At 35.2% G+C, this 27,172-nt stretch overlaps 1 protein-coding gene across 1 annotated transcript in view; it reads right to left on the bottom strand.

Moving 5' to 3' along the window:
• Positions 1 to 27,172, bottom strand: part of ASCC3 (activating signal cointegrator 1 complex subunit 3) — a 336,448-nt gene that overhangs the window by 160,612 nt on the left and 148,664 nt on the right. Inside the window, exon 14 of the mRNA XM_060114407.1 lies at positions 2,573 to 2,707. Within this exon, the coding sequence (XP_059970390.1) occupies positions 2,573 to 2,707 (135 nt within the window). The remainder of the gene's footprint in view (positions 1 to 2,572; positions 2,708 to 27,172) is intronic.

The following is a 27,172-nucleotide window of genomic DNA, read 5'->3' as shown; positions in this document are numbered from 1 at the left end:
CAGGGGCCAACTGTTTTGAATCTCTCTTTCGGAGAAATGAGGGGTATAGCTGAGCTGAAGAAATGTTCTTCCATTTTATTAAAGGAAAAAAAAAAGACTCAAAGCTCTAAAGGCTTTAAAAGTCACAGGTTGGATATGTTCTGTTTGCTTTTGAACAAACAGGATGCACTGTAGTGAAAAGAGTAGACTTTGGAGTCAGTCTGGTTCAAATCATAGCTCCACTTATTACATGGGAGTCTCTGGGAAAATTATTCTCTTTTCTCAGTTTCCTTATCTGTAAAATGGGGATAAGAATCTTTAAAGGACAGAATAGTGGTAGAGAGCAAATGAGAAAACTAAAGTAAGAACATCTCTTAATAATGTCTCCCTCCGGGCTTCCCTGGTGGCGCAGTGGTTGAGAGTCCGCCTGCCGATGCAGGGGACTAGGGTTCGTGCCCCGATCCCGGAAGATCCCACATGCCGCGGAGCGGCTGGGCCCGCGAGCCATGGCCGCGGAGCCTGTGTGTCCGGAGCCTGTGCTCCGCAACGGGAGAGGCCACAGCAGTGAGAGGCCCGCGTACAGCAAAAAAAAAAAAAAAAAAAAAAAAAAAAAAATAATGTCTCCCTCCAAAAAACAAAGGCAAAAAAAAAAAGTAATTTTGGGGTACTTACTATCAGCCAAATGCTATACTAAAGAGTATGATGGTGAATAGGACAGCATTCCTTGAAAACATGTACTTATTAATAATGTCTGTGGAATCCATTCTTGTTAAAAAAAAACAACAATAATAACAGGTGGGTCAGGATAAAAATCAAGTATAATGAAAATATCAAAAAAGAAAAGTATAATAAAGTGACTAGGGACTTTCAAGTCTCCATGTTTTTTTCAGCATAGTGATCTGTCATTATACGTTTGGTGACATGATCTTAAATAAATATCATTTGAAAATGCCTCCACATAAATTATTTCCATATGCTTTAGAGTATTTCATGCTATATTTGAATTACTTATACACAAATGCTATATCAAGAGATAATAATAGTACAAACCTACATCATAGGTTGTTGTGAACACTGAATGAGTTATAGAAAGCAATGAAAACAATGCCTGGCCCAAGTAAACTCTGATAAATATTGAATATTATTATTATAACAATGAAACAATAAACCTGCATGATTTAGTATAGCAATAACTCTCAGAACTGAGAGGTATAAAATAACCAGAAATCCACAAGGTGGCTCTCAAGGCTTGGCTTTTAAACACAATACAGCTGCTTTGTATTTCCAAAGAAATGAAACAAGACCTTTCATAATTCACCATTATGAATGCCGACCTGACTTTTCAAAGACTCTCATAAATTCATAATAAATAACTGGAAGAATACAAAGCTGCATAATAGGTGGTATGTAATAGAAAACTTTATAAAGCAAAAAAAAGAAAAAAATGAATAAATTTTGTAGTTACACTGAAAGAGAATCTGACATTCAAAACAACCTGCATCAGATGATCATAGTCAGAATTTAAAATCTCAATATAAAATGGTGAAATTTAGAGCACAATCCTAATAACTAAATACATTTTACTAAAATGGTAAATGTGACGGTGCACAGCACAATGCCTGGCAGCTGTTCAGCAAATATCAGTTGAACCTTAAGTTATGCATAGAAAATATTTTGAAGATACTATCATTTTATGTCTATAGTTTTTTTATTTAAAAATTTATTTTTATAGCTTTAAATCAGGGCAAAATTTTCTGCAAAGGGAGAGCGTACTTTAGGCTTTGTGAGCCATATAATCCCGGCAGCAAGTACTGAATTCTTCCCTTGTGTGTAAAGAAGCAGCCACAGAAGACAAAGGAAGGGCTCTGACTGTTTTCTAATAAAACTAATTACAAAAACAGGTTGCCACCTTTGGCCCTCGGGCTGTAGTTTGCCCACTCTTGATCTAAATCATTACTTGATACAATTAAATAAAACCTTTTATAAATATTAGAATACTATTGATATTCAAATTACCTAGAGATGTGCCTCTCAAGCTGTAACGTGCATAAATCATTTGGGGATCAAGTAGAAATGCAGATTATGATGTGGTAAGTCTCAGGTGAGGCCTGAGGCTCTGCGTTTCTAATGAGGACCCAGACTTTTTAGGTCCTTTGAGCATACAGTGAGTGGCAAGGCAGCTGTTCTGAACCTTTTTGGTCTCAAACTTTCACTCTCAAAAAGAGCTTCTGTTTATGTAAGTTACATCTGTCATGTAATTAAAAATAGAAATTAAAAAAAATTATCTATTATATCTTTAAAAGAACCATAATCCATTAGATGTTAATGTATTTTATAAAATATAACTATTTTATGCTTTAACTATGGGACTAAACACTACAATTATAATCATATAGAAAAAAGTGATAATTGGACACAACATGCATTCGGATCCTTTGAAAGTCAAGAAAAAAGTCAAAATTATAACATGATAAATCTGTAAAATTAACTTATTGGAAACTAGAAACCATGGATCTTTCATATATAAAATATCTGGTATATCTGGCACATTATGTGTTTTAGTTCTTGTATTGTGCTGTCAGTTGTTCCCTACCTGTTTTTCTGCATGTCCATATTCAGGTCCTTGAGGAGGTAAAAAGTAGGAAATCTGGCCATTATTCTTGGCTCTTTCTATTAGAGACATAGCCGTTCTTATAGTGGCATTTCGAGCATGTACAAACACCATCACCTAAAATAAAGGAAAGCAGTTTATTTAATACTCAAATTCATTAAAAGATGGCTTAATACTAGTCTGGAAATCACCCTATATAAATGACCATTAATTTTTCAAAATAAACCCCCAGTTTATGAATACTTCAACATTTGCTTATTTTAGAACAAAGTATATATAGGATAAAGGCAAGTTAAGTAAAATTCAATAACATAGCTTTATTTATTATTAGTCTATAATTGGCAGAAATCAGAATGAAATTAATGGATTATATAAAATGTGGAACTTAATTTGTGCATTTCTCTTCTGAAGACATGATTCATTAACACAATCATATCTTATGAGGACAGAGTATAAAAATATACTAGAGCCTTATTTCTCCACAGTCAATGAAATTGCCAGTGTAAAGATGTTTAAAGAAACTGGAAACAATAAAGACCACTCTTCCTTGGACAAAATCATGTCTAAGAACAACCATTTAGAATAGAGTTTAGGGGACTACTGGAGATGAAAAAGCTTCTAGAGAGGTACTTGGAATTTTCTGTTCTGGCAGACCTTCCTGTGGAATTATTCACAAAGCGACTGTGGAAATCTGAATTAGGGGGAAGGTGAGGGATGCTTTGTCAAGAAGAAGTGGGAAAAAAGTCCTTCCAGGGACAGTAGTCAGGAAGAATGTGAAGGGAAATGAAGAGAATAAAATCAGGAAGTAACTAGCAGTCTGCATTTGCTGCCTGTCAGGGCCTGCCTTCTCTCCTCTGTGATGTTTCTTCTTTGGCTTCCACCTCCCTGTCCCCTCCCTCCATAGCTCAGCCCCAGCCTTCCCAAAGAGCCATGACTAATTCCTAATTCTTGCCTGTCTTCCCAGTGTCTCTCCATGTTCTTCTGTCAACTGTTTTCCCAGAAGCTGGAACTTTGGTGTTATTTGCAGGCTACACACTTAGAAGGACACGCAACATTGTTTTTAGTCAGGGAATTAATAGGTTCATGAGAGTTGACCTGAGTAAGAGAAGATCATTTTGAGGACAAACAAAAGTGAAAAAGGGAAGGAGGCCTGGGCTTTGACCAGAAAGGAGACAGAATGACAAAGATCTAGAGCACATGCTGTATAATTAACCCATAGTAATCTTATAATTAGCCCATAGTAAACTTGTCAAAGGGAATGTTCCACATATAGGATCTGATAAAATTCATAGTAGAGTAAAACCTCAGATAACCATCATTCAAGAAACTGGAATACTTAACTAATATTCTTTTAGGGTGTATTCAAAGCAAAGGAGAGAAAATAATCTGGAGAAGACCAGAAGTGCCTCAATGAAAATCTCCCCAAGTGTTTAGAGAAAGTAAAACAAGCACTGCAAGTCATCTGGAGAAATTGAACATAAGTTAATCACAGCCTTCAAAGACATAAAGCTTGAGACTTCACATTTTATCAGAACTCTAACTTATTTTCTGATACCAATGTGATTTGAAAAGAAATATGATCAAAAGAGTACTTCTAAAGAGTACGCTACTAAAATTTATTTCAGAAAGTTTCGTGGATACTTAGAAAATTTATTGTTTTCCTTATTTTCAACCCCTGCCAAAAACCAAATCTGCTTTTCACAGGCTCTCTAGCTTTCTGGGGGATCATCTTTACCTCACAGGATGTCAAGAGACTGCCATTTAAGTTCACTGTGATATTTTCATAATTCCTGACATCAGCTATTTAATACTAAGTTAGATGGAAGATTCTATTAACCATAATGCCTTGCTGAAGCTCCACCAATTCAGAATCTGTCAAATTCTACCATCCTGTCTTTCTACAAGGTAGGAACATTTCAACTACGAGTTTCTTTTTAAAGGGGAAGGCAGATTATTTTCTTTTATATAAAAATAAATTTGATCATACACAAAACCTCATTTACCCCCAACATTAAATTTTAAGAAAAATCTTAATTAAAATGAATTACTTATTATTTTATTAATTTATTTATTCATTCAAACGTTTCTGAGCATGCAGTCACTACCAAGCCCTGAGAAAACTCCTATGAAAAAGAGAGACAAGGTTCCTGCCCTCATGGAGATGGGAATCTTGTATGATGGATTAAATAAGCACAAAATAATTTTTACTTAAAATGTATTTACTGGACATGTGTGTGTGTAAAATACTGTTAGAAGGAGAGATATGAAATGGATAAGACATGGTCCCTTCTTCTATACAATTTAAGGAGGGAGATAAAACTAGACATAATTTAGGGAGCTAATCCAAAAGACGGATGGAGTGCGGATAACACAGGAATGTTAAACATGGAGACAGCTGGTCTCCTTCACTCATCCATGTCACGACATTTACACATACCTCCTGCATGCCAAACAGTGGCCAAAGCACCAGGGATACCATGATGAATATGTTCCAAGGCATCAAATTGGAACTCTACGGTTACGGCAAGAGAGAATCACTAGGAATCAGCCCTAGCTGGCTGTAGAAGCAGGATGCAGTCTGCATGGAGGAGGCTACATACACTAGTCTAGAGTATTTACCCTTGGTAATTTTAGTGTGTTAGCTTGAAGAAGTACGTTTTTGTTCAAAGTTTCTTACACTGAGGCCCAGGGACCACTTCATCAGAATTATTGCTGGGGCCTGTTGAAACAGATTTCTGAGTCCTCCCCTAAAACCAACTGAGTAAAAATATCTAGCAGTGGGGTCTAAACATTGAATTATTAACGACTATCGAAATCTCCACTGTACTACTGTGTGAAATTAGTTAACGGTTACCACCAACTTAGTTTTCTTCTTCTAAGTTAAAAGAAGTTCAAAGGAAACATAAATAAAACATATATAATACCACCATTACAAAGATTCCCTAATAACCCATCTTTATTTACCTATACATATGAAACATCAGGGATTATTAAGATATTTTATATAACCACTATAGCCCCAAGATCATTCTCCAGATAGGCTAGGGTTTTATAATACAACCAGATTTCTATTCTCCATAATTCAAATGGCACATTATGTAAATCCCATTAAAATAACAGATATGGAGAACATAAGGGAAAATAAAATATGACCCTAAATCTTAATTATTTAAGTCTGACTTGTCAACTTATCACTTTGCAAATTATTTTCTACTGCAGCCAAGAGAAATACTAGCTACAACTAAAGTAGCAATTTCTTTTTATTAAAGAATCCATCATGTCTTGTTCAGTAAAATAAACTCTTTTTCTTATTAAGAATTTTCTGTCTAGAGGCTCCAACAGAGGCCATTACAAGGTTTTGGGTCTCTATAAACATACTTGATTTTATGGTTTGTTAATTTGGTTAATTAATTTAAATAGACTCATATAAAAATTATAACTAACAGAGAGGACAGCCCTGTTTCATATGGCAGAAATAACTACTAATTAATCTTAGAAACGCTGTTGGTAACCAAACAGCAGTTAAATGGGCGTGTTTCTAAAATAAGATTAGAACAGTAGATTCAACTCAATAATGTTGGTAAATTTTGACTGTTTTGTAAAACTGTTTATATTTTTATTCGAGGTTTGTTAGGTTAATGCAATTAAAAATATTTTATATACTTATTTTTTGTTTAAAAAGTCATTTAGTTAAAAAATGTATGATGGAATCAGTCCTGGACTGGGAAAGAAAGTATGTGAATCTGAGTTCTGGTCCTGTTATTTGACTTATCAAAGAAAGTGTTCTTCAAATGAGATGCTGATTAAAATTAATGAAAAGTAAAAGTTCAGATAATGATCATTCAAAAAACCAAAATGCCAAAGTAACTGATATTGTTTCAGTGTATTCAAATGAGAGAAGGACATATTATTTTAGAAAGACCAAAAATTCTACGTTGAAATATTGTTAAATAGCAGTGTGATTTAGAACAAATTATTTAACCTCTTTGATCTTTATTTCCTCTAGTACTAGAGTCATAGGATTATGGTAAGGATTAAAGGATATCGTGTAAGTGAAACACTGCATTTAGTAAAACAACAGCTCTCAAATTTTAGAATGCATCAAAATCACCTGGCAGGCTTGTTAAAAACACAAACTGCTGCTCCTTCCCTCTACCCCCTTTCTAATTAAGTAGGTCTGAGGCAAGACAAGAATTTGCATTTCTAACAGGTTCAAAGGAGATGCTAAAACTCTTTGTACAGGAACTTGGAGACTTCCTCAGAGCTGGTAAGTATTAACACCATGATAAGGGTAATAAGCATTAAGAAAATTAACTTGACCTAAAAGACTAAGTGGTTAGATCAGTGAATGAATATTATAAATTGACACCTATATAAACATTTATTCCTCACTTATGCAAGTGTGTGTGCATATCTAACACCACAAAAAACAATTTAAAAGAACACTTATCCTTTAACAACCTTTGTAAGGGTGTTGTGCCAGATGAACTAGGAATAAAACAATTAGTAGAAATATTTAAGCCTGATATTATTTTAGAACTGGAGGGAGGAGGCCAAAGATTGTGAAATCTTGAGTCAAATTCCCTTCTCTAGAAATTTCCACTAAGAAGGAAGAATAAGAATCGAAATACCTGGAAAAAATACATGGCAGATAGATGTCCCACAGGAAATGCTGCTGAGAAATAATGTTTTATAATTTATGGTATTGTCTATTGCAAGTTAAAGAATGAGGCTTGAGGATGAGGAAGTTTATGTCATGGTGTTTATGTTTTCACTCTAACCAGCACAGCCATTTATTTGTTCTGTTCTCAATTCTTCCCAACTTTCTTAACCCAGGATCCTCAAGAGAATTAAGCCCCGATGACCTAAACAAATAGTGATTCTAAAATGTGTCCCCAGACTAGCATCCTCTGGAAACCTGTTACAACTACAAATTAATAGCGTCACCCCATATCTGAGCCAAAAACTCTGAGGCTGGGACCCAGCAATCTGGTTTAATAAGCCATTAATAAGATGAATGTTAAAATTTGAGCACCCAGTGAAATGGCATCCATTGTATGTAAAAAACAAAAACAAAAACAAAACCCCCCAAACCTGTCCTCTGTGCATTTAAAATGGTTCTTTAAGTACTATCTTTGGGAGACTGAAGAAAAGAGCCAAATCATTTTCCATGTTCTATAGTCTGAATGAGGAGTGCCGCTGCCGGTATATTTCAGATTTATATACCACAAGGGCATGTAGGCAACAAAACAGTTTCTATTGCTGTGATTATATTACCCTATCTGTGATATTAAGTAAATTCAATTTTAAGAGGCTTCATTCTGATTGCTGTGAATCAGTTCTCATTTTAGGTCTGCCAATACTGACCAGCTAAAGACATTTAGGTCATCTGAAGATCTTTTCACACCAGTACCCAGTTTCCTCATTTATTTTTTCATTTGCGTAGTATTCCTTTACTTAGAAATACCACAATTTACTTAACCAGTCCTTGTTTAATGGACATTATGTTGTTCCCAATCCTTTCTTACTTAAAGCAATGCTGTAATAAATAACTCTGTACACAAGTCATTTCACAATTTTGTGGATATTTTCATAGAAGTGAAATTGTTGGGTCAAAGTATATATGATCATTGAACTATGTCCCTATTCTGAATATTGTCTGTTTTATTATTGGGCATTTTTTTCTTATTAATTTGTAGGTGTTCTTACAATACAGAAGATAGTTTTGTCTTTTTCTATATTGCAAATATTTTGTTCTAGTCTATGCTTTATCTTTTGAATTTATTTATGATATCTTATTCAGTACGGAAATAGTTAATTTTTCTTTAAATCTGCCAGGATTTTTCTCTATGACTTCTGGGAAATTCATAGGCAAGAAAGTGAAAATAGTCATAAACATATGAAAAGGTGCTAAACTTCAGTAGCACTGTGTGGCTCTGGAAATCCAGTGGTGGGCACAAGCAGAGTTGGATTTTGCTCTTGTACACGCACAAACACACATATCTATCTGCAAAGATATCTACAAAGATATCCATAATATAGTGCCACATAAAAAAATATCAAGTTGAAGAACAATTTCCATAGTATTATTCTGAGTATATTATAAAGGGTGTGTGTGTGTGTTTAAAAATAGGGAGATATGGATGGAAACCCACCAAAGTAATTACCTCACAAATGAAAATGGGATGAGGAGTATAAAAAGTTAATGTGTTCTCTGTATATCTTATATTGCTTATCTTACCCACTGAAACAAGCCTTAATAGTTTTATGAATATATAAATTATATTGAACAGGAGAAATGATCAGTGATGAGGTTATAATAGTATATTTATAATATACTATTGTACTACCATATTTGATGTGATTATTTTATTGCTAAGGGATTTACGGTGTCAAAGTAAAACTTTAAAGAACACATATTTAACAATGAACTTAGAAGGGTGGTAGTGGTACTTTTGATCGAAGAGACACATTTATCTTGTTTTAGTTCACCTGGAAATGCTTTAAGAAGAAAAAAGAGACATGGTCTAGCAGAAGAAAATAAATAGTACTTCCTGGAAAAGTATACAGAGGTCAAAGGCACAGAGAAGATAGCAAATCCATATGGATTTGGTGAATACTGGCTCTAGGCAGAAATGGACAAGTAGACAGAGGAGCAGTAATACCTGGAAAGGCAAAATACAACCTCATTACAAAATGTATACTTACGAGAAAATTCACTCAAGACTCAGAAAAAAATGATACCACTAAAAGCAATACTTGAAAAATTATTTTTATGTTAGACAAAGATTTTAAACTGAGCAGTTCAAGAGAATGCCATCATCATGAAAAAACATGAATTTTTGTAAAGGAATATACATTACATGTTGATAAAAAAATTATGACTCAAGGAAGTGTAAAAGAAAAAGGTGGATAAAACATAGGAAAAACCTAAAGATGATTTTGGAATGTAAATTGATAGAACAATGGACAGGACAATTTTAAAAGGCTGGGGTTATTAAAAGAAAAAAGGTGGCCCTGTTTTTTATGAAGAGTGAAGATGAGCGAGAAAGCACTTAGGGAGGTCTCCCTGAGAAATAGTGTGATTGTTTGAGACAGATCTTATAAAAAGAACTCTGATTTAAACATTTTAAAATATAGCTTTGTAGCCAATAAACTACCTGAAACATTGGTACAAATTTATAAAAGTCACTTAAAAAAAGCAAAAAGAGAAAGAAAAGAAGAAACCCTTATACCTACATGGGGGGAGATGATGCTACTATTATGGTTAAATTAAAATCATAAAAATTTCCCTGACGATTCTAGGTACAAGTGATACTTTATTTTTTGAGCATCCAAAGAATTCACAGGCTCCTCTCTTAAGCATTTGTCACTGACTATATTTTATTTTGAACTATTTTTGTGCTTGATTTAGCTCCTCTGTGAGTCTGTGATCATCCAACAATTACATGACAGGTATTGGGGATATAATGGTGGGCAAGGCCGGCATGTGTCCCTGTGCTTATGGAGCTTATATCTAGTTACTATGATGCATGATTGGAGTCTGGGAAATGGTGAACACAGAAGCTGCCATTCATTACATGAACAACTACAGGAAGAAGATGCAGGTTAAAAAAAAAGAAGAAGAAGAAGAAGAAATAAAAGCATAGTCTAGAAATTAATTGGGGTCCTCTCTCAAAATTAGCAAATTCTTGATTTAAAGGTGATGACATTCCAGGTTTCTTCATTATTGGCCTTAGGGTGTCATCTTTCTAAATCCTTCCTGCTGTTCAAAGCCTCCATGCATTTGTATATTTCTAGGCCTTTAGCCATGTTTTATTTTACTTAGTTCTCCTGCCAACTTCATCTGGGGAAATTCTACAAACCTTTAAGGCCCAGTTCTAATGACTCTCCTCCAATCTCTCCAGGGAAAGCTATCACTCCCACAGCACTTTGTTCATACTTGTGCCTTGTGTAATCTTGAGATGTATATAGGTCTCTCTGCTGTTGTACACAATTACTAGGACTAATAATCAAAGATATGATTTACTAAGTGCTTACTATGTGCTAGGCCCAGTACTAGGTGCCAGGCATAGTTATTTAATTTACTATTAACAACACAATTAGGTAGGTAATTCTATTAGAATTTTACAGATGAGAAAACTGAAGCTCAGAGTTTTAATAACTTTTCACACATTCAAGAGCAGAACTGGGAATTATCCTCAGATTTGATAGTCCAAAGCCTATTTTCTTTCCACTAAGTTATATTCCCTCTTTGGGTGTTGCCTGAGGGCACGTTTACACCTTACTAATTTTGAGGTCTCCCTGTCATCCCCCATACCACTCTCCCTGCTATCACCAAATCAGTGGGCACTCATAAATGACTGCTGAAATTCCAATGTTAAAAATGGTCAACTTTCACAAAAAACACTTATTTTTAGCACATTTTTGAGCAGAGATATGAATTTAAAAGTTTATAAATAATAATAGAATATAGGCTGAGTTAATACTTTCACTGATACCTTTTATTAGAATATGGGGTATAAAGCTAACTTCCAATTATTCAACTAGATAATTAATTTTCCTGGATAGTTTTATTTAAATTTATTAGCAAATGTTCCACTGATAATTAATAACTAAAATAGTTACTATTAGTCTTTTGATACTGTTGTAAAGTTATGTGTATACAGTTGACCACTGAACAACATGCGTTTGAAATGGGCAGGTCTACTTATTTGCAGATTTTTTTCAATAGTAAATCCTACAGAACTACACGACCCACTGTTGGTTGAATCCCATGCAGAATCGCTGATCTGGAGGAACCACGTGTATGAAGGGACCGCATATACTGAGGGCTGATGATAAGGTATAGGTGTATTTTTGACTGTATGGAGGGTTGGTGTGCCCCCAACACCCACGTTGTTCAAGGGTCAACTGTACATTTTAATGCCATTGAAAAGTTTAAAATTTGGATTTTTAAAAAGAAACAATTTATAAAATGAGCTAGTCTAAGAGCATCTTAAAAAAATTCTCGACTTTGAAGTCAAAGACAGTTCCTAAATCAAAGCTACTTACATTTACAATGAATCAAATTATTCAGATCCGTTAACCCAAATAACGTCTTACTGATGGACATGAATAAAGAAAGCATTTTTATGTTTTATAATGGTAGAAAATTTAACACTACTATATTTGGATTACATCAATAAAACTACTATTACTAAATATAGGGCTAAAATGATAAATTTTAAACTTCTCTTAATAAAATTTAAACTTATTAATCACAAGTATAACAACTAGCATTTATTATCAGATATTCCTGCCAATGAACTGCATCACTAAAGCATAAGTTTTAGTTTAAAAAGACCTGGTGAAAGGCTTATCACATATACAAACTACATCAAATAGGGTTAATTTATCTTGTCTTAGCTGTCTCAGAAAAATGTATAATTCACTGACTAGTCTTCATGCATTAAATTATGCAAATAAACCAATGAAAGTAATCTGGAAGTAGAGAGAGAAGTGGTTCCACAGCTCCAAGCTGTGTAATTAGATCTATACTCAGCAGTTCAGAGCCACCTCTGGGCTCTCATGCTGAGAATATGCAGTTCTTCTCAAGAAACCTAAGCTTTTTAAGTGATAAACAGATTCAGGTTATCATTACTGAATTACATTTTAGGGCATTACCCTGAATGTGAAATATATTCTTCATCAATTTCTCTAAAGGAATCATTTTAATATTTATCAGCTTCTATATTTCAGTTGTATAGAGCTTTAACTGCTAAAGTTGGTTAAAAGAAATCCACAATACTTTACGTCTTCTAAACCCTAAAAGATACTCGTTATTAAAATGTATAATAATTTAAAAAAAACAAAGTTGGACGGCTTAGTGTCCGTATATACCATTACAGCAAAAATATATAACATCAGAGCTAAGCCCACTGTAAAAAGTATTATCTTACAACCAATTTGCATATATCAGGACATTGTACAATACACTTGAAGCATAAGATAGTTGTATTTCAGTATCGTCTCTAAAATATTAAGACCACAAAAAATAGAGAAAGAAAGTAGAGCTTTTAAAACATAATTTTAAAATATTAAGTATTTTGAATGAATTTTCCCTTTGCTATAAACTTTTTAACATAATTAAAAATGTTTTCTTAAGCTAGAAGGGGCTGTGGAAAACTATACTTTCTGGCTCAACCCTAGTTTGTAGGGGTAGTACAGCATTTTCAGCTACAGGTCTGTCTTACCATATATGCAAATACATTACTTGGTACCTGATTTGAGCAACAGAGGAGTTACAGTTGCCTGTGACTACTGACACTACACATAAAAACTTCCAGGCTACTGCATCCAGCCAGTATGTACCATTAGTATTCCACCTGGTTTTCAAGGCCCAGAAGGGAAAAACTACTGGTTTGCTTAGTCCAATGTATACATGACAAAGTAGAAGATGAAATCCCACCTCTACTGAAAAGCTAAATTGATACTGCATACGGAAAAGATCAGTCCACTTGGTTATCACCACAAGTATCAGTCCACTTGGTATCACCATCACAAGAACAGAAACTATTCATCCTATGGAAATTATGAAAAGTTAATGCCACAGAACAGTGGTTTAAAAACTCATTTTGGCTGTGTAATTCTTTCACTAAACTCTTTTGCAGGGGTGCTCTCTCTCTCTCTCTCTCTCTCTCTCTCTCTCTCTCTCTCTCTCTCTCTCTATATATATATATATATATATATTAAAAAAAAAAGATTAAGCTGCCTGAGTGGTTCTGAGAGATCCAAATCTCGTATCTCACTTCTTCCTCCCAAACAGCACACCTCGCCCAACCTCACGCCAACAATGCCCGTGGCCCCTCGGAGCACGCTGGAGCAGTCTGAAAATAACAGCTGTGAGAGCAACTCTACTAGGGGAAAGGAACAGCTCAACACTGTATTTTCTTGAAAATTCTGAAAACCCCAAATCTCTTTCATTCTTCTGGATAATATTTTGGGGAAAGAAATAAGTGGAAATATTCATTTAAGAAATAAAAATACGGACTTCCCTGGTGGCGCAGTGGTTGAGAGTCCGCCTGCAGATGTAGGGGACACGGGTTCATGCCCCGGTCCGGGAGGATCCCACATGCCACGGAGCGGCTGGGCCCGTGAGCCATGGCTGCTGAGCCTGTGCATCCGGAGCCTGTGCTCCGCAACGGGAGAGGCCACAACAGTGAGAGGCCCGCGTACCGCAAAAAAAAAAAAAAAAAAAAAAAAAAGAAATAACATACTTTCACTGGTTTCTAAATACCATTCTCTTACTAGCTTTGCTTGCAGAAATGATTAATCAGAAATGATTCGGGCCTCCCTGGTGGCGCAAGTGGTTGAGAGTCCGCCTGCCGATGCAGGGGATACGGGTTCGTGCCCCGGTCTGGGAGGATCCCATATGCCGCGGAGCGGCTGGGCCCGTGAGCCATGGCCGCTGAGCCTGCGCGTCCGGAGCCTGTGCTCCGCAACGGGGGAGGCCACAACAGTGAGAGGCCCGCATACCGCAAAAAAAAAAAAAAAAAAAAAAAAAAGAAATGATTCATTCCAATTCTGGGATGTGAGCATGTCAAAAGGATAAAGAAGGCAACTTGAAGGGGTACCCGATTGCCAAATTTGGGCTAATATGGTCATCTTGTAATAATGTAATAATGGATTATAACCTTTTGAATACAATAAGAATTTGAGTTGACAGAGAAATAAATGAATAAATGGGAAGGGGGAAAGCTCTTTCTTACATACAATGGAATGAAAGGAGGGATAGGAGTTAGAAAATCATCAATAAATGCTAAAACGAGTGGGTGAAAGTTTATTGTGAAATCTGTACATTTACATTTAATGCATAATTATTTGATTAACCTTTGGTTCTCATCAGATTATAAGCAACACTAATGCAGAGTGTATCTTTCTGTTTTCTGTCTTCAGCACAATCTCTGGCACACACTGGCTACTCAATAAATACTTGCTGAATATTAACAGTATTGCCTTGGTTTAGTCTTAAACACCATCTATCTCCATCGTGTTCAATACCTAGAATTAAGGTTGATGAGTCAGATATAGTTCATATGCTACAAGAAAAGTGTAGCAGTGTCTATATTTGGCACTCTACCCACTGTAACTCTTACCTTAACATGGCAAATAGACTACATAAAAAGATCCCAAATTATGAACTATTCTCAGTAATTTACAAGCTTCAAAAGTCTAGAATTCTCTTTCCATTTTAAATTTCAGCCTACATTATAAGTATTAAAAGATTATAAGCATTACTAATTATAAAATGTTCATATAGACACATATAAGCAAAACTTTTAAGAAACATTAAGCTGGCCTACTTGTAATGATTAGTTTAATAATGAAGGAATTTAATGAAGTTCTAAAAATCCAACCACTCTGAATTCATGCTTCATTGAAGATATTTTCAAATATGACTAAAATCTGACCCAAATTACACTGTTCTTAGTTAGTCCCCATAGTACAACTGTGGGTCAGCTTAATTCATTGGTAAACCTAGGTCAATCCGCTAAAGACTGATAAGACAGAATAAAGAATACTTTAATACACTGTAGCATCACACACAGAAAAATACTTTACTGACCTCCATGACAATCCAAATTGCATTGACATTTGTTATTGACAGCCCCAAAATAACATCTGTTCTGTAGAGCAAATTAAGCAAGACCAGCTAGTCTATTACTATGCAAATAAAATTCATTAGTGAGCTAACAATTTCATTTCTAAAGATGCTGCTGGACTTGAAGTTCTATTATTATTCAATATTATAAGATGTTCTGGACTGAATCTAATTTCAGTAAAATAACAACATAAAAATGTATTTTTAAGATTTCTATCAGTATTTTTCATTTATTTCCTTAGACAATAATCACTACTTATAATTCTAAACATCCAACTGTGCATTTAATATTCTCAAGTGACACACTTGAATAGATTCTCCCTAAAAAGAATACGCTTTTTTAAAAAAACTTACTTGAGCAGAAGAATCCCACTAAGGCAATATACTCTCAATAAAATTTTCTAGCTAGACTAATTAAAACAGTACTGCTATAAAGGGAAAAATCACAAAGTTGTAATTCCTCTTAGATTGGCTCTTAACTGTCTCCATTTTTTTAAGGCTGCTCTAATGTTTGTGCTTACATAATGAAAAACACCTCGGTTTTCCATAAATCTGTATTGTACTCTTCAATTGACCCTCTTTAATAAGAAAAAAAGTAAGAGAAAGGAAAAAACAAGAAAAAAAAAGATTTCTCTACAAACCCAAGTTGAGGTACTTACACTGCACTTAAAAAAAGGTGCACTGCTATCTGACCATCCATTAAGCCATGCATTTTGCCTTTCTCCATATGATTTCAAAAACACAGCTATAAGACAGAGCAAATAAAATACCATAGTAAAAAAAAAATGAGACCAAAGTCCATGGAGAACATAATAAAGGACCATCGGAGAGACTATGCAATATAGGTAAGGTTAGAAAGATTTTTATAAAGCAGACAGTGGTAGCAAACTATCTTACTGGGATAGTTTAGTAGAGTACATGTCCTTTCAAGACACCTTTAGGTCTTGTTGGAAAACAATCCTCCCTGAAATTCCTGGTGATCCTACATGGTCAGGGCCTTCTGAGCAGTGGAAACTGAAGGGCTTTAACGGTAGAGAATGCCTCCACTCCCCCAGAGCCATTTCTTCTCATTCTATAGGTAATAAAGCCTAGAGGCTCCTTTCTTATCACTCAAAGAGACAACTGCTTATATTCCAGGGTACAGGCTGCCCCTTCCCTCCTCAAGAGAGAATCTGTTTATATTCCAGAGTGAAAGAGAAAGGTCCCTGGGCAGGTCAGTTGGTCTACTTCTTTGTCTCCTTTCTTCCTCCCTTCTTTCTCCCTCTCCCTCCTCCTTTCTTCTTACACCCTCTCTTCCCCCCACCAGAAGGGAGGATGTGCCAGCAACAACTATATACGCTTCAAGTTTCATAATTTTGGAGCACTCCTATGGGGCCACCCATGTGCACAGAGGTAGCTGGCTCTTACCATGTTACCCTGTAAAGCTAGAGAGGGGCAACCAACACCATGCTCTGTGAATAAATATAAGGTCGGTTCCCTACCCAGGTGTCTCTTGTTTTCGCCTATGCGCGTGTGCATTTCTCTGTGTGTGTGTGTGTGTGTGTGTGTGTGTGTGTGGTATATAATGAAGTTAGCCTGTGGCAAGCTACCATGAATATCTTAGACCCTTCACAAGACTTAAGTCTCTGACCATATTTCGAGAGCAGCCACTAACTTGATGAATGCTGTACAGGTTGGAAATGCCCACTTTATTTGACGTAATATAGTTAGAGCTGCATTTCCAGATAAGATAAGATCTGAGACTATTACACTACTCTCTTAAAAACAGAATCATATTTTACAATATTAACTATAGAGACATAGCTCCTTCCTTTCCACCCCTTCTCACTTAAATATGCTACCATGACAACAAGAAAAATAAAAACCCTAGTTACAGAAAAGACAGTAAACGTTTGCAATGGTTCATTGAGTTTAAATATTCAACTCCCTTTTTTGCACTTTGAGCAAGTACAGGAATAGCTGTATCAGATTTCCTTGGGACACAAAATATTATACTTAGCTTTAATAAAAATACTGTTTGTTCAATTTTATCAAAAGATGGCTACAAAAATGTAATCAACAAATGCTTGTGGTGGTAACTAAACTGATTAAATATACCTACCAACTGCTTCTAAGTCCAAATATCAGCTGGAAACCAGCTAACAGAGATTCAATATATCATTTTCTAAAGTGAAATAAACAGCTGTCAAATTAACTTCTGACAATTTAACATAAGATATTCTGAAAAGCTGTCCAGATAATTTTCTATGGTGTTATAAAAGAAAAATGATTACTAGCAGTCAAACACTGTTTTAGTACTTCCCAAGTCTATGTTATTACTGTTATTCAAAAAATATAAATAATTAAAATAACAGTATAAAATAAACATGTATATAAATTAGGTTTTATTTTCAACAGAATTAGTGAAAATACCAAATATACAGAGTATTTGACAAAATTAAATACCACAAAATAGAATCAATGTTTCTTTTATATTACTTAATCTGATAATTATATATTTACTGTAATTTAATACTGTAATTACACAAATTACATGAATAAATGACAAAATAATCTAGTAAATTCACTTTGTAAGTCTGGAATATTTGATTTAAATCAACTGTGGATCTATATAGAATCTTTCAAACAACAAAATTTATAACAAATTATATACAATTTAACTAACTTTTCTTTGCACACAAAACATGCATTTATGCATTGGCTACATGCATAAAGCATATAGGCAAAACCCAACAGTTACAGTTGTTCCTATGCAAGACATTCTGGAGGTGTGAAACAGAACAAACTGAGAGGAAAATTATATGACAGTATGGTAATAGTACCTAGTAAGAGGACATAGCAACTTGTACTATCTTCATATTTTGCTACATAAAATATGAAGAGGGGCACCAAAGAAGACACAGAGAACGAGAAAGTGGATAGAAGTGGTGAGAACTTCTATAAGGGAATTATACTGACCTGACATATAAAAATAGAGATAATGTACAACTATTTAATAGATGAAGTGGATGAGATGAAATGGATGGAGCATAAAGCTTTGCCTTCCAGGTCTGAATCATTATATATGTTCCTTGGGTTCAACAATGAATAAAATATAAAGAGAACCAGTTTCAGGAAAATAAAACCACTTGTATTGCTTCCAACTTTATTCCAAGATTAAGCACAGCATTTTTTTTTTCTTTTGATCTTTTGGCTGAAGATCTGTAAACTGTACAAGGACAGATCAAAATTTAGTTTATACCTGAAAGTTTCTAAACATCATTCTGAGACAAACTGTTCCATGTGCTCAATTTGTGCTGTAATTCCAGAAACCACTGATTACCAACTTTAAAAAGCTCAAATACCTAAAAACATGGACATACTTGTATATGTCTGTACGTGCCAGGAGAAAACTGAATACACTCAGGGGCAAGGGTACTGGGCGTGAGGCGAAGTGAGGAGAAAGTAATTCATTAGTCTTTTCTTTACATGTTTGTGTTTATTCACTTGTTATAAGAATGTGTTATTTCAGTAATAAAAATCCTCAGAGACGTAGGAAAAAAGTAATGTTAAGAACAATGAAGGAAAAATGCAATAATAATATTCCTCATCAAAAAGTATTCCCTTTGCAAATGAAGAGAACATTACAAGGTTAACAAAGAAACTGCTATATATAAAATCTCAAGAATATAATTGAGTACCCTTATGGTAAGCTATAGTTCAGAAAAATGGAACTTTTCTCTGTTCCCTTAAAAATGTGAAGTTTTAAAAGGGTTCAAAGGTTACCCCTCTAGGGCTTAATGAATAGAAATAAAGAAAGAATATATTAACTTAAAATAACTGGTGGCATGAATGATATCTATATCATGAAAAATAGCTAAGTCAGATGGATATTTTATTTTAGGAGAAAATGAGATAATTTAATACTTCTAACTTCGAACAGAAAAGACTATAACTAGATGAAATGATATTAAGAGTAACTGTATGGGATGAAACATTTTTAAGGAGAATACCAACATTCTTTCATTGATCTTTACAGACTACAGGGGGGAAAAAATTCCTTAAGAAAGTAATCAAAGTGATCTTTGATGTCGTTCCACTTCTCCAGGTTGTTCTCCCCTCGGCCTGGATGTTCAGCTTACTGTGGAACTAATTATTATTTTCTTGATTTTCTTTGAAGTTCGTTGCTCCCTAATCCTTTAAGAGTAAGTTCAGACTTAACAAAGACTACCACATCTTCCGTTCACTTATTCATCACACACTATGTGAGCACCAACTGTGTGCCAGGTACTGTTGAGACCATGATAATACAATGATGAGCAAAACCAGAGATAGCCCTTTTCCTATGGGACTTATGATCTTCTACTGAAAAGTGGTATTAATCAAAAATAGCCAGGAAAAATGTTATACTACAGCAAGAAATAGGAGGAAGACATATGCCATGTTATTATATAGTTCATAATAGGGAGGTGAGAGAGGGAGGTAAAAAAAAGGCTTCTCTAAGAAAGATGAAATCTAAAGGATTTAGTAGAGGTCAACTAAGCAGAGAATAAAGAAGAATGTGTGAGGCAGAGGGTACAAGTTATGCAAAAGCTCAGAGGTTAAGTGAAAGAGCATCTCTATGATGAGGGTCTGAAAGAAGGCCAGGAAGCAGGGAGGTAGGAAATGAGGGAGAGACATGTATGTGATGAAGAAGAAAGGAGGGAGGTAATGGCCCAACACTATAGGAACCCCTGGGCCCTTTTAAAGGAGCTTTAAGTATTCATGGGTCACTCTGGAGCTTTGTTTTGAAAGGATCATTCTAGCTAGCTGCAGTATACAGAACAGCTAGAGCAAGGCCAGAATGGACATCGAACAGTTAAGAGAGGTAGAGCAGCTAAGAGGTGTCCTGTATGACATGATGGGTATCTGGATTAGGTGGTGGAGATGACGGTGCAGAAGGAGAAGGGAATGTAAGGAAACAGGCAGATCTGAGAGACACTTAGGTCAAATGGACAGGCCCTCATGAGGGATCAGAAATGAGAACACAGGAGAGAGAGTTGAAAGGGTGACTTTTAGGCTTCTGTTTTACAGAACTAAATCTATAGTCGTGCCATTCACTGAACCAAGGAATAATGGAGGAAATACCACTGGTTTAGAGGGGAAATTATGTATTTGGTTTGGACATACTACATCTGTGATACCCAAGAGGAGAGGCCAGCCACGATCACATGGGTCTACAGCTTACGGAAGAGGTCTGGGTTAGGAATATAAATATATGAGTTATTTCTACAAAGGTTTTAACTGGGATGGAATGATACAAGAGAGAGTGCTAAATTTAAAAAAGGGTCTAAGAGCGAGCCAGGTAGAGAAGGAAAAGGCTACAAGGAAAGAAAAAGGATGGCTCAAAAGGTTAGAAGAGAGAGGAAAGCAAGGAGCTTTGTATCACAAGAGCCAGAAAAGAAAGGCACAAAGAAAAATTGGCATTTTGCAACTACTTCCACTTCTACAACCTCTCTGTAATCCTTTGATTATTTTATTCTCAACCAGGAGCTACTGTCATAAGGGAACTTTGCCTTAAAAAAAAGTAAACTTTTATTAAGGATGTGTCAAGCTTTGCTTTGACTTAATATTTAGTTGAAACCCTGTGGCAGGGGAAACAGCAGAATGCCTAGACTGACATCGTTTTCCATGTTCCTGAATTAGGCATGACCAAAATATGCAGTACAGTGATCACAGGATCAAGCTTGCAGCTGACAGTGATAAGAAATTATTGTCCCTGAACTATACTAATTAAAAAATTTTGACTGCTAAATATATAATTAAATTTTCTTTAATGAATTTTCATTATGTCATACCAGAAATTCCTTCTATGATGATGATATTCTGTGTTCGCCTTCACTTTAACCAAATGTTGTACACAGATACACTATAGAAATCATACAGAGAGAAGAAAAAAATTCTAAGTAAACACTAGTAATACTAATTAAAAACTAAAATACAGAACTCAAGAGTACCAAAAACTAGTTTTTGCCTGTAAAATAAGGAGGGATAAGGAAATCTCAATTTGATAGAAGATTCATGAGAGCTTTATTCTGGTAGGTGGGGAGGATTTTCTGTTTCCATAGGTAGAGGTTTAGTGAATGCTTCCTTTAGATTTTCTTACAGTAAAAAAACACCTGAAATATTTCTTTAGCAGCAAAGATGAAGGAGAAACGTCTTTAATTCTTGTTCTCATAATTGTGCAAATGTCTCCTTCTTAAGAATTTTGCTCTTATATTCCTTTGGGATTATGTGTCAATTTGGGGGAGGAGGGAAGCAAAGAAGGCAGAAAAGAAAGAAGCTCTCAAATAATTTACCAATAAAGTTCATGTTAGACAAATTTGATACGACAGAAACATTAGTACCAAGAATTAGAGACGCTTGTACCTGGAGGAAGAAAACTTTTTAGGCAAAAGGGCCAAAGGAAAAGTTCCATTATTGAAGTTAGCATAGTAAAATTTCTTTCAATTGTACATAATTACTTTTATATAAGCTAAAAAGCAACACTAGGAAACAAAAAGAATTCCTTTTAGATAGTAAATTAATCCATAATTATCGGCCAAGTTTTAAAGGTGGTTTCTTATTAGAGACAGCAACATCTACGAAAAACTTATAAACAATGAAGAAAGAGAAGACACATGTGAATAAGGAAAAGCTGATGTTTAGCATTAATCCAAGGTTGAAGATGATTTTTTTCCCTTTAACACTGCAAAACCTTTTATTCTTGAAACTGGAGGTAGATTTTGAGTAAGAAGTTACTGATTAAGGGTCTTAACATTTTGATAATGTGAAAAAAGAACAAGTTAACTTACAAAATATGCCATAATCTCTGAGGCAGTTTCTAATTTCTTTTCCTATGACTGTAACAAAATTTGTATAAAAAGAAAAATCTCAATAGGGTTAAGGCATCAACTATTTTCCCATTCTGCGAGTTACATCGGAGAAGGGGAGTTATTAACAGGAATGATAGAGCTGTACTTGCATTTGGTAACCCAAAGAGAAGCTTACAAATGAGACATCTCATTAGTTTGAGCAGACGGATCAAAATTAAAGGCTGAATCACCAACTTTTAATTTCCCAGTAGCCAAGAAGAGCTTGAAGTCTTGCAGAGTACGACTGTTGAAAAGTCAACCTGAAAAGATTTTCTCCACCTGTCATCACACATGCTTGAGTGGAACACAACTGCCTCCTACTGTTTTTAATACTTTTAAGACAAAGCTGCACATGAAATCTATTAAGTACGTGAACACACGAGTGTAGATGACTGGTATACTGAAACCCATGGACTACTATAATCAGAGAACATCAGCATGGCTTTTGAACATGAAATTTGCTTTATTCTAATTTAATCTAAGCAGAGAGAAACAATTAATTTGTCTATATATTTAAGAGGAAACAATTTTTAGCATGAAAAGTATTTATTTGCCTTAGAGTTATAGTTTTGTTTTGTTTGTTTTTTTTGCGGTACGTGAGCCTCTCACTGTTGTGGCCTCTCCCGTTGCAGAGCATAGGCTCCGGACGCGCAGGCTCAGCGGCCATGGCTCACGGGCCCAGCCGCTCCGCAGCATGTAGGATCTTCCTGGACGGGGGCACGAACCCGTGTCCCCTGCATCGGCAGGCGGACTCTCAACCACTGTGCCACCAGGGAAGCCCTATAGTTCTTTTTTTTATTGGACACATATTTTTAGTCTTCTTAATAATGGTCTGAAAAGTAGTTGCGCTAATAAAATTATTTAGGGACACCACAATTAGAGAGAAAATCCAAAATACTAAACAACCTGAAAGCAAACAAATAGAATCAAGGAGTATTCACTGGAAGAATTTTTAACAAGCTGGCAAAAAGAGAGGGGGACATGAGGTTGTCGCAAGGAAAATTCAATTTGTTTTCCTGGATTAGAATAGACTGACTTACAATTTCTTACTACTATATACTAACTGCTAAGATATATTTAAAAGGCAACAAAATAAAGCTTAGGTTTGTTAGGTACACAGTGCTACAAGAAATAACTTATGTTCCCCTATTACTAAGGAAAAGCACATTGATCAAATACATAGCTGGCTGCTTAATAACAATGCACTAATGTCCAGTTAGTTACAAATATAACTGAATTCCAGAGCAAAGCTCTCTGTTTCTCTCTGTCTCCTGTTTCTCTGTCTCTGTTTTTGTATCTGTCTCTCTGTGTATACACACACACACACACACAATTTACTGTACTTTTATATGTACAACAAAACATTTATACAGAAGAGTCTCTTAGAATGAAGCACATATAGTTAGACCTTTTAGTCATTACAGTCAGGCAGAATAATGTAACTGAAGAGTTAAACTGGCTGTCAGTTTTTTAGATAATAAGGTAAAAGATTGTTGAATTACCTATTTTTCATTTTCTGACAGATGGATACATACAAATTCATTTGTTGAAATTTATCACTTGGAACCTTATACAAAGACCACTAGTGACTAGTATAACATTATATTCAACCTCAATTACAAGGGAAAAAACAAAACTCAGAAACTCTATTCTATTGTGGAGTTCTTTGTTAACCTTCTAATAAAAGCAGAGGACCACAGCTTAGAGAAGGTATTTCTTCAGGGTGATAAAAAGAGAAAAATAATCCAGTGAGAGGTTCTAAGCCCCTGAAAACAAACTTCCACATGAGCCTCAGTAATCAAAGACTACTGTGAAGTAGCAATTCTTGTGTGATGGATTAAATCAAAGATTGCTAGCCTTGTTGAAACAGGTATCTACCTCAGCTTCCAAAATCAAAATGTATAACAGTCCTCTTTTCCAAGTATGCACACTGCAATTCCAGTTCTGGACATATTACAAAGACAGTCAGCAGAAGCTGTCACTTATCAAGCTAACTGAACTTATAAGCCAAATGGTACTTGGCAGAGCAACTTGCTAACAGAAGACTTAAACAGACAGAGCGATCCCTTTGAAAAGACTAAAACAGAAAAAGATTTTAGTTTTGGGCAACTTTCCTGAAGTTACATACATAATACAGATAATTTAAAAAACTGAAAAAGAGAGAGGTTTATTCTCAAATTATGCTGTAAAAGAGTTTTTTACTTGAGATGATTACATTAATGTAAAAGACTAAGATGCTGCCTTAACCTAGTACTTATAACCTGCAGGCACTGGTCTGGGCATTTGTAGTACTAGCAATACTAGAGGCAAATACCAACTAATGGGCCATGGTCCTGATGCATTTCGTATTTTCCAACAGCCCCGACTCACTAAGGATCTTTGAAGATGAGCAATTCTTCACAATGAGATTCTATTTACCAGAGTCCCCATGTACATGACACTATACTAGGAACTTAACCAACAGTATTTCCTTACAACCCAGTCTTACGTAGTACAACCTGTTCTACTGGTACACAAAGCCTAAAAAAACAACACTGCATAGAACACAAATTTTTAAATTATAACATCTTTAAGCTAAGATGTTAATTTACATGTTACTGCTTCTATGTATGGTTCTGTCATATTTTGAGGTAGGGAAAATAGAGAAACTATAGAGATAACGGAGAAAAAAGGATAGAAAATTAAGGGAGTAAAATGCATTTTAAGAAATGGAAGGACATACACCAACAGAAACTATCTCTGAGTGATAGAATTCAGGGATTTTTTCCCCCTCATTTTTGTTTTTTTCCCCTCATTTTTGCTTTTTCGTGTACCCAAGTGTTAAATTTGTTTATACTCTTATTGGTCACCCTCTTTTATACTAATCATATTTTATATTAAACATTTTAAAGACACAATTACAGAGGTTAAAGACCACAGGATCACATATGAAGCAAAAGCACTGGGAAGAATGGGTTTTTCTAATTGAAAGTTAAGTCCATACCCAAAGCAAATCATGAACAATATGGTATGTAAAACATGAGCTTTTGTAATCATGATTTAGAGGTAATTGTTGCTACCTAAGAAAAAAATTTCACTGGTAAAACACCACTGTGTCTTACGTAACTTAAAATTGTAAAACAAATTCAAAATGGCAAACACACATCAGATCATAATCTTACATCACACTACTTGATGCTATTCAGAACATGGCATACATTTAATAAAATCCTTTGTAGGTCTGCTATGACAATAAGATGTTATAACCCATTCGGAATGCATTATAGAATCATGTGGTAAGACCACAAAATATGGCCATTTGAGCCATAATCCTATTTCAGGGAATTTACCCTAAGTAAATGTTTCAACAGAAAAAATAATAGGCAGAAAGATGATCACTATAGCAGCACTATTTTTTAATAACAGAAAGTTGCAAACATTTAAAGTACTCAATAATGGAGGAATAACCAATAATAAAAGGATCAACAAATGTCAACTCAATGGCAAAGTGGCAGTGTAAAGTTCTGAAGATGCTGTGGGCTTTTATCAACACGGACTTGTACTGCAATCCTGGAGCGACCTTTTACTAGCTGTATGACCTTGAGAAGCTGCTTAACATGTCCTAGGCTCATTTTCTCTTTTAACAAAAGGAGATTTAATGCTTATGTCAGAAGACTGTGAAGATTAAAAGTCCGAAGTGACTTACATGGCATCTGAAACTTAGAACTTGAATAAAAACTCCCTTCTCTCTATTACAGACATTAAAATTGTGAAGACCAGGTAGGAACAACGAAAAATCTTTAGTATTCATTAAGGAAAACTGAATATAAAACTGTATATACAGTGTAATTATAATTTAGCAATGGACTGTAGCTAGTAATTAAAACTAAGTTTGAATGAGCAAAATTAAAAGCTACATGTGCAAATGGATAAAAAAAAAAAGACCAGCAGGACATGTATAAACATTACAATAATAATGTTGAAATGGTAAAATAATAGTGGAACTATGAAAATTTTCCTTATTATTGTTATTTTATTTTTACAATTAAAAAAAGTAAATAGATATGTAGGTATGTCTAGAGAACTGAAGAAAGTCCTACTTTTATGGAAAACAAACATCATCACTAATCACTGAAACAGAAACTGGGAGACCTACAACCTAAACCCTACTTCTTATGGCAGAGAACCTGAAAACGATCATGCTTATCCTGCTCCATTCTTGTTTCGGGAGAGGGATGTAAGCACGGATCTGTACAGGAACTCTGACACTGAAGTGTTTCAGTGGGTTCTTAAACTGTAACCACACTTTACAGAGTCACTCACAGTGCATTTTTAGCCAGACAAAAGTGTAGGGGAAGGAGACAGCTTGGTGGTCCTTAAAAGGCTGGCACTGGTGGATGCCATGACATGCACACAAAAGGTGGGAGGTAATGCCTGTGTGCAACTTCTGCCTCATCTTTGTACACTCTTCATTTCCGGGTTCCTCCTGCCCTACAGCAGCCAGCCCCCGACCGCCTGAAGCCTCCCCTGGCGTTTCCCAACCTAGTCTGTCCTCTAAACAGGAACCAGCACTGTGAACCTAGCTCTCCATCTCAACTTTGGTCTGAATTTACTACTACAAGTGCCTGCCCTATGGCAGTTTTCATTTCGAAAAGTAATGCAATGGATGGATTCACACTAAGAATGAAAGGGCTGGCAGTGAGATCTAATCTCTACTGACCAAACACCCCCAGCCAGCATCTGAACTTTGTAAATCATGATTTCTAGCGGGACATGTTAGCCCCTGTAACAGTGAGAGAATGAACTATACCAGAAGAGGAAGAGGACATAATCTTCCTAGGATTCTTTAAATTACATTTACTTGGACTTTTACCTACCTACATTACAAGATACAACTGCTACATTTCCCAACATTCAGGAATAAGGATGCATTCCATTTTTAAAAGACATATTTTATAACATGAGATTATATGGAGAAAGGCTGAGTAGTTTAATAAATACTGATATTGCAATTACACTCCTTGGTATTTACCCAAAGGAACTGAAAACGTATGTCCACATAAAACCCATCCACAGCTGTTATGTACA

This window comes from Mesoplodon densirostris, chromosome 12 (assembly GCF_025265405.1).
Source record: "Mesoplodon densirostris isolate mMesDen1 chromosome 12, mMesDen1 primary haplotype, whole genome shotgun sequence".
Taxonomy (NCBI): domain Eukaryota; kingdom Metazoa; phylum Chordata; class Mammalia; order Artiodactyla; family Ziphiidae; genus Mesoplodon; species Mesoplodon densirostris.
The sequence above is the reverse complement of the archived record's forward strand: the minus strand, read 5'-3'. Positions and strand labels throughout refer to the sequence as shown.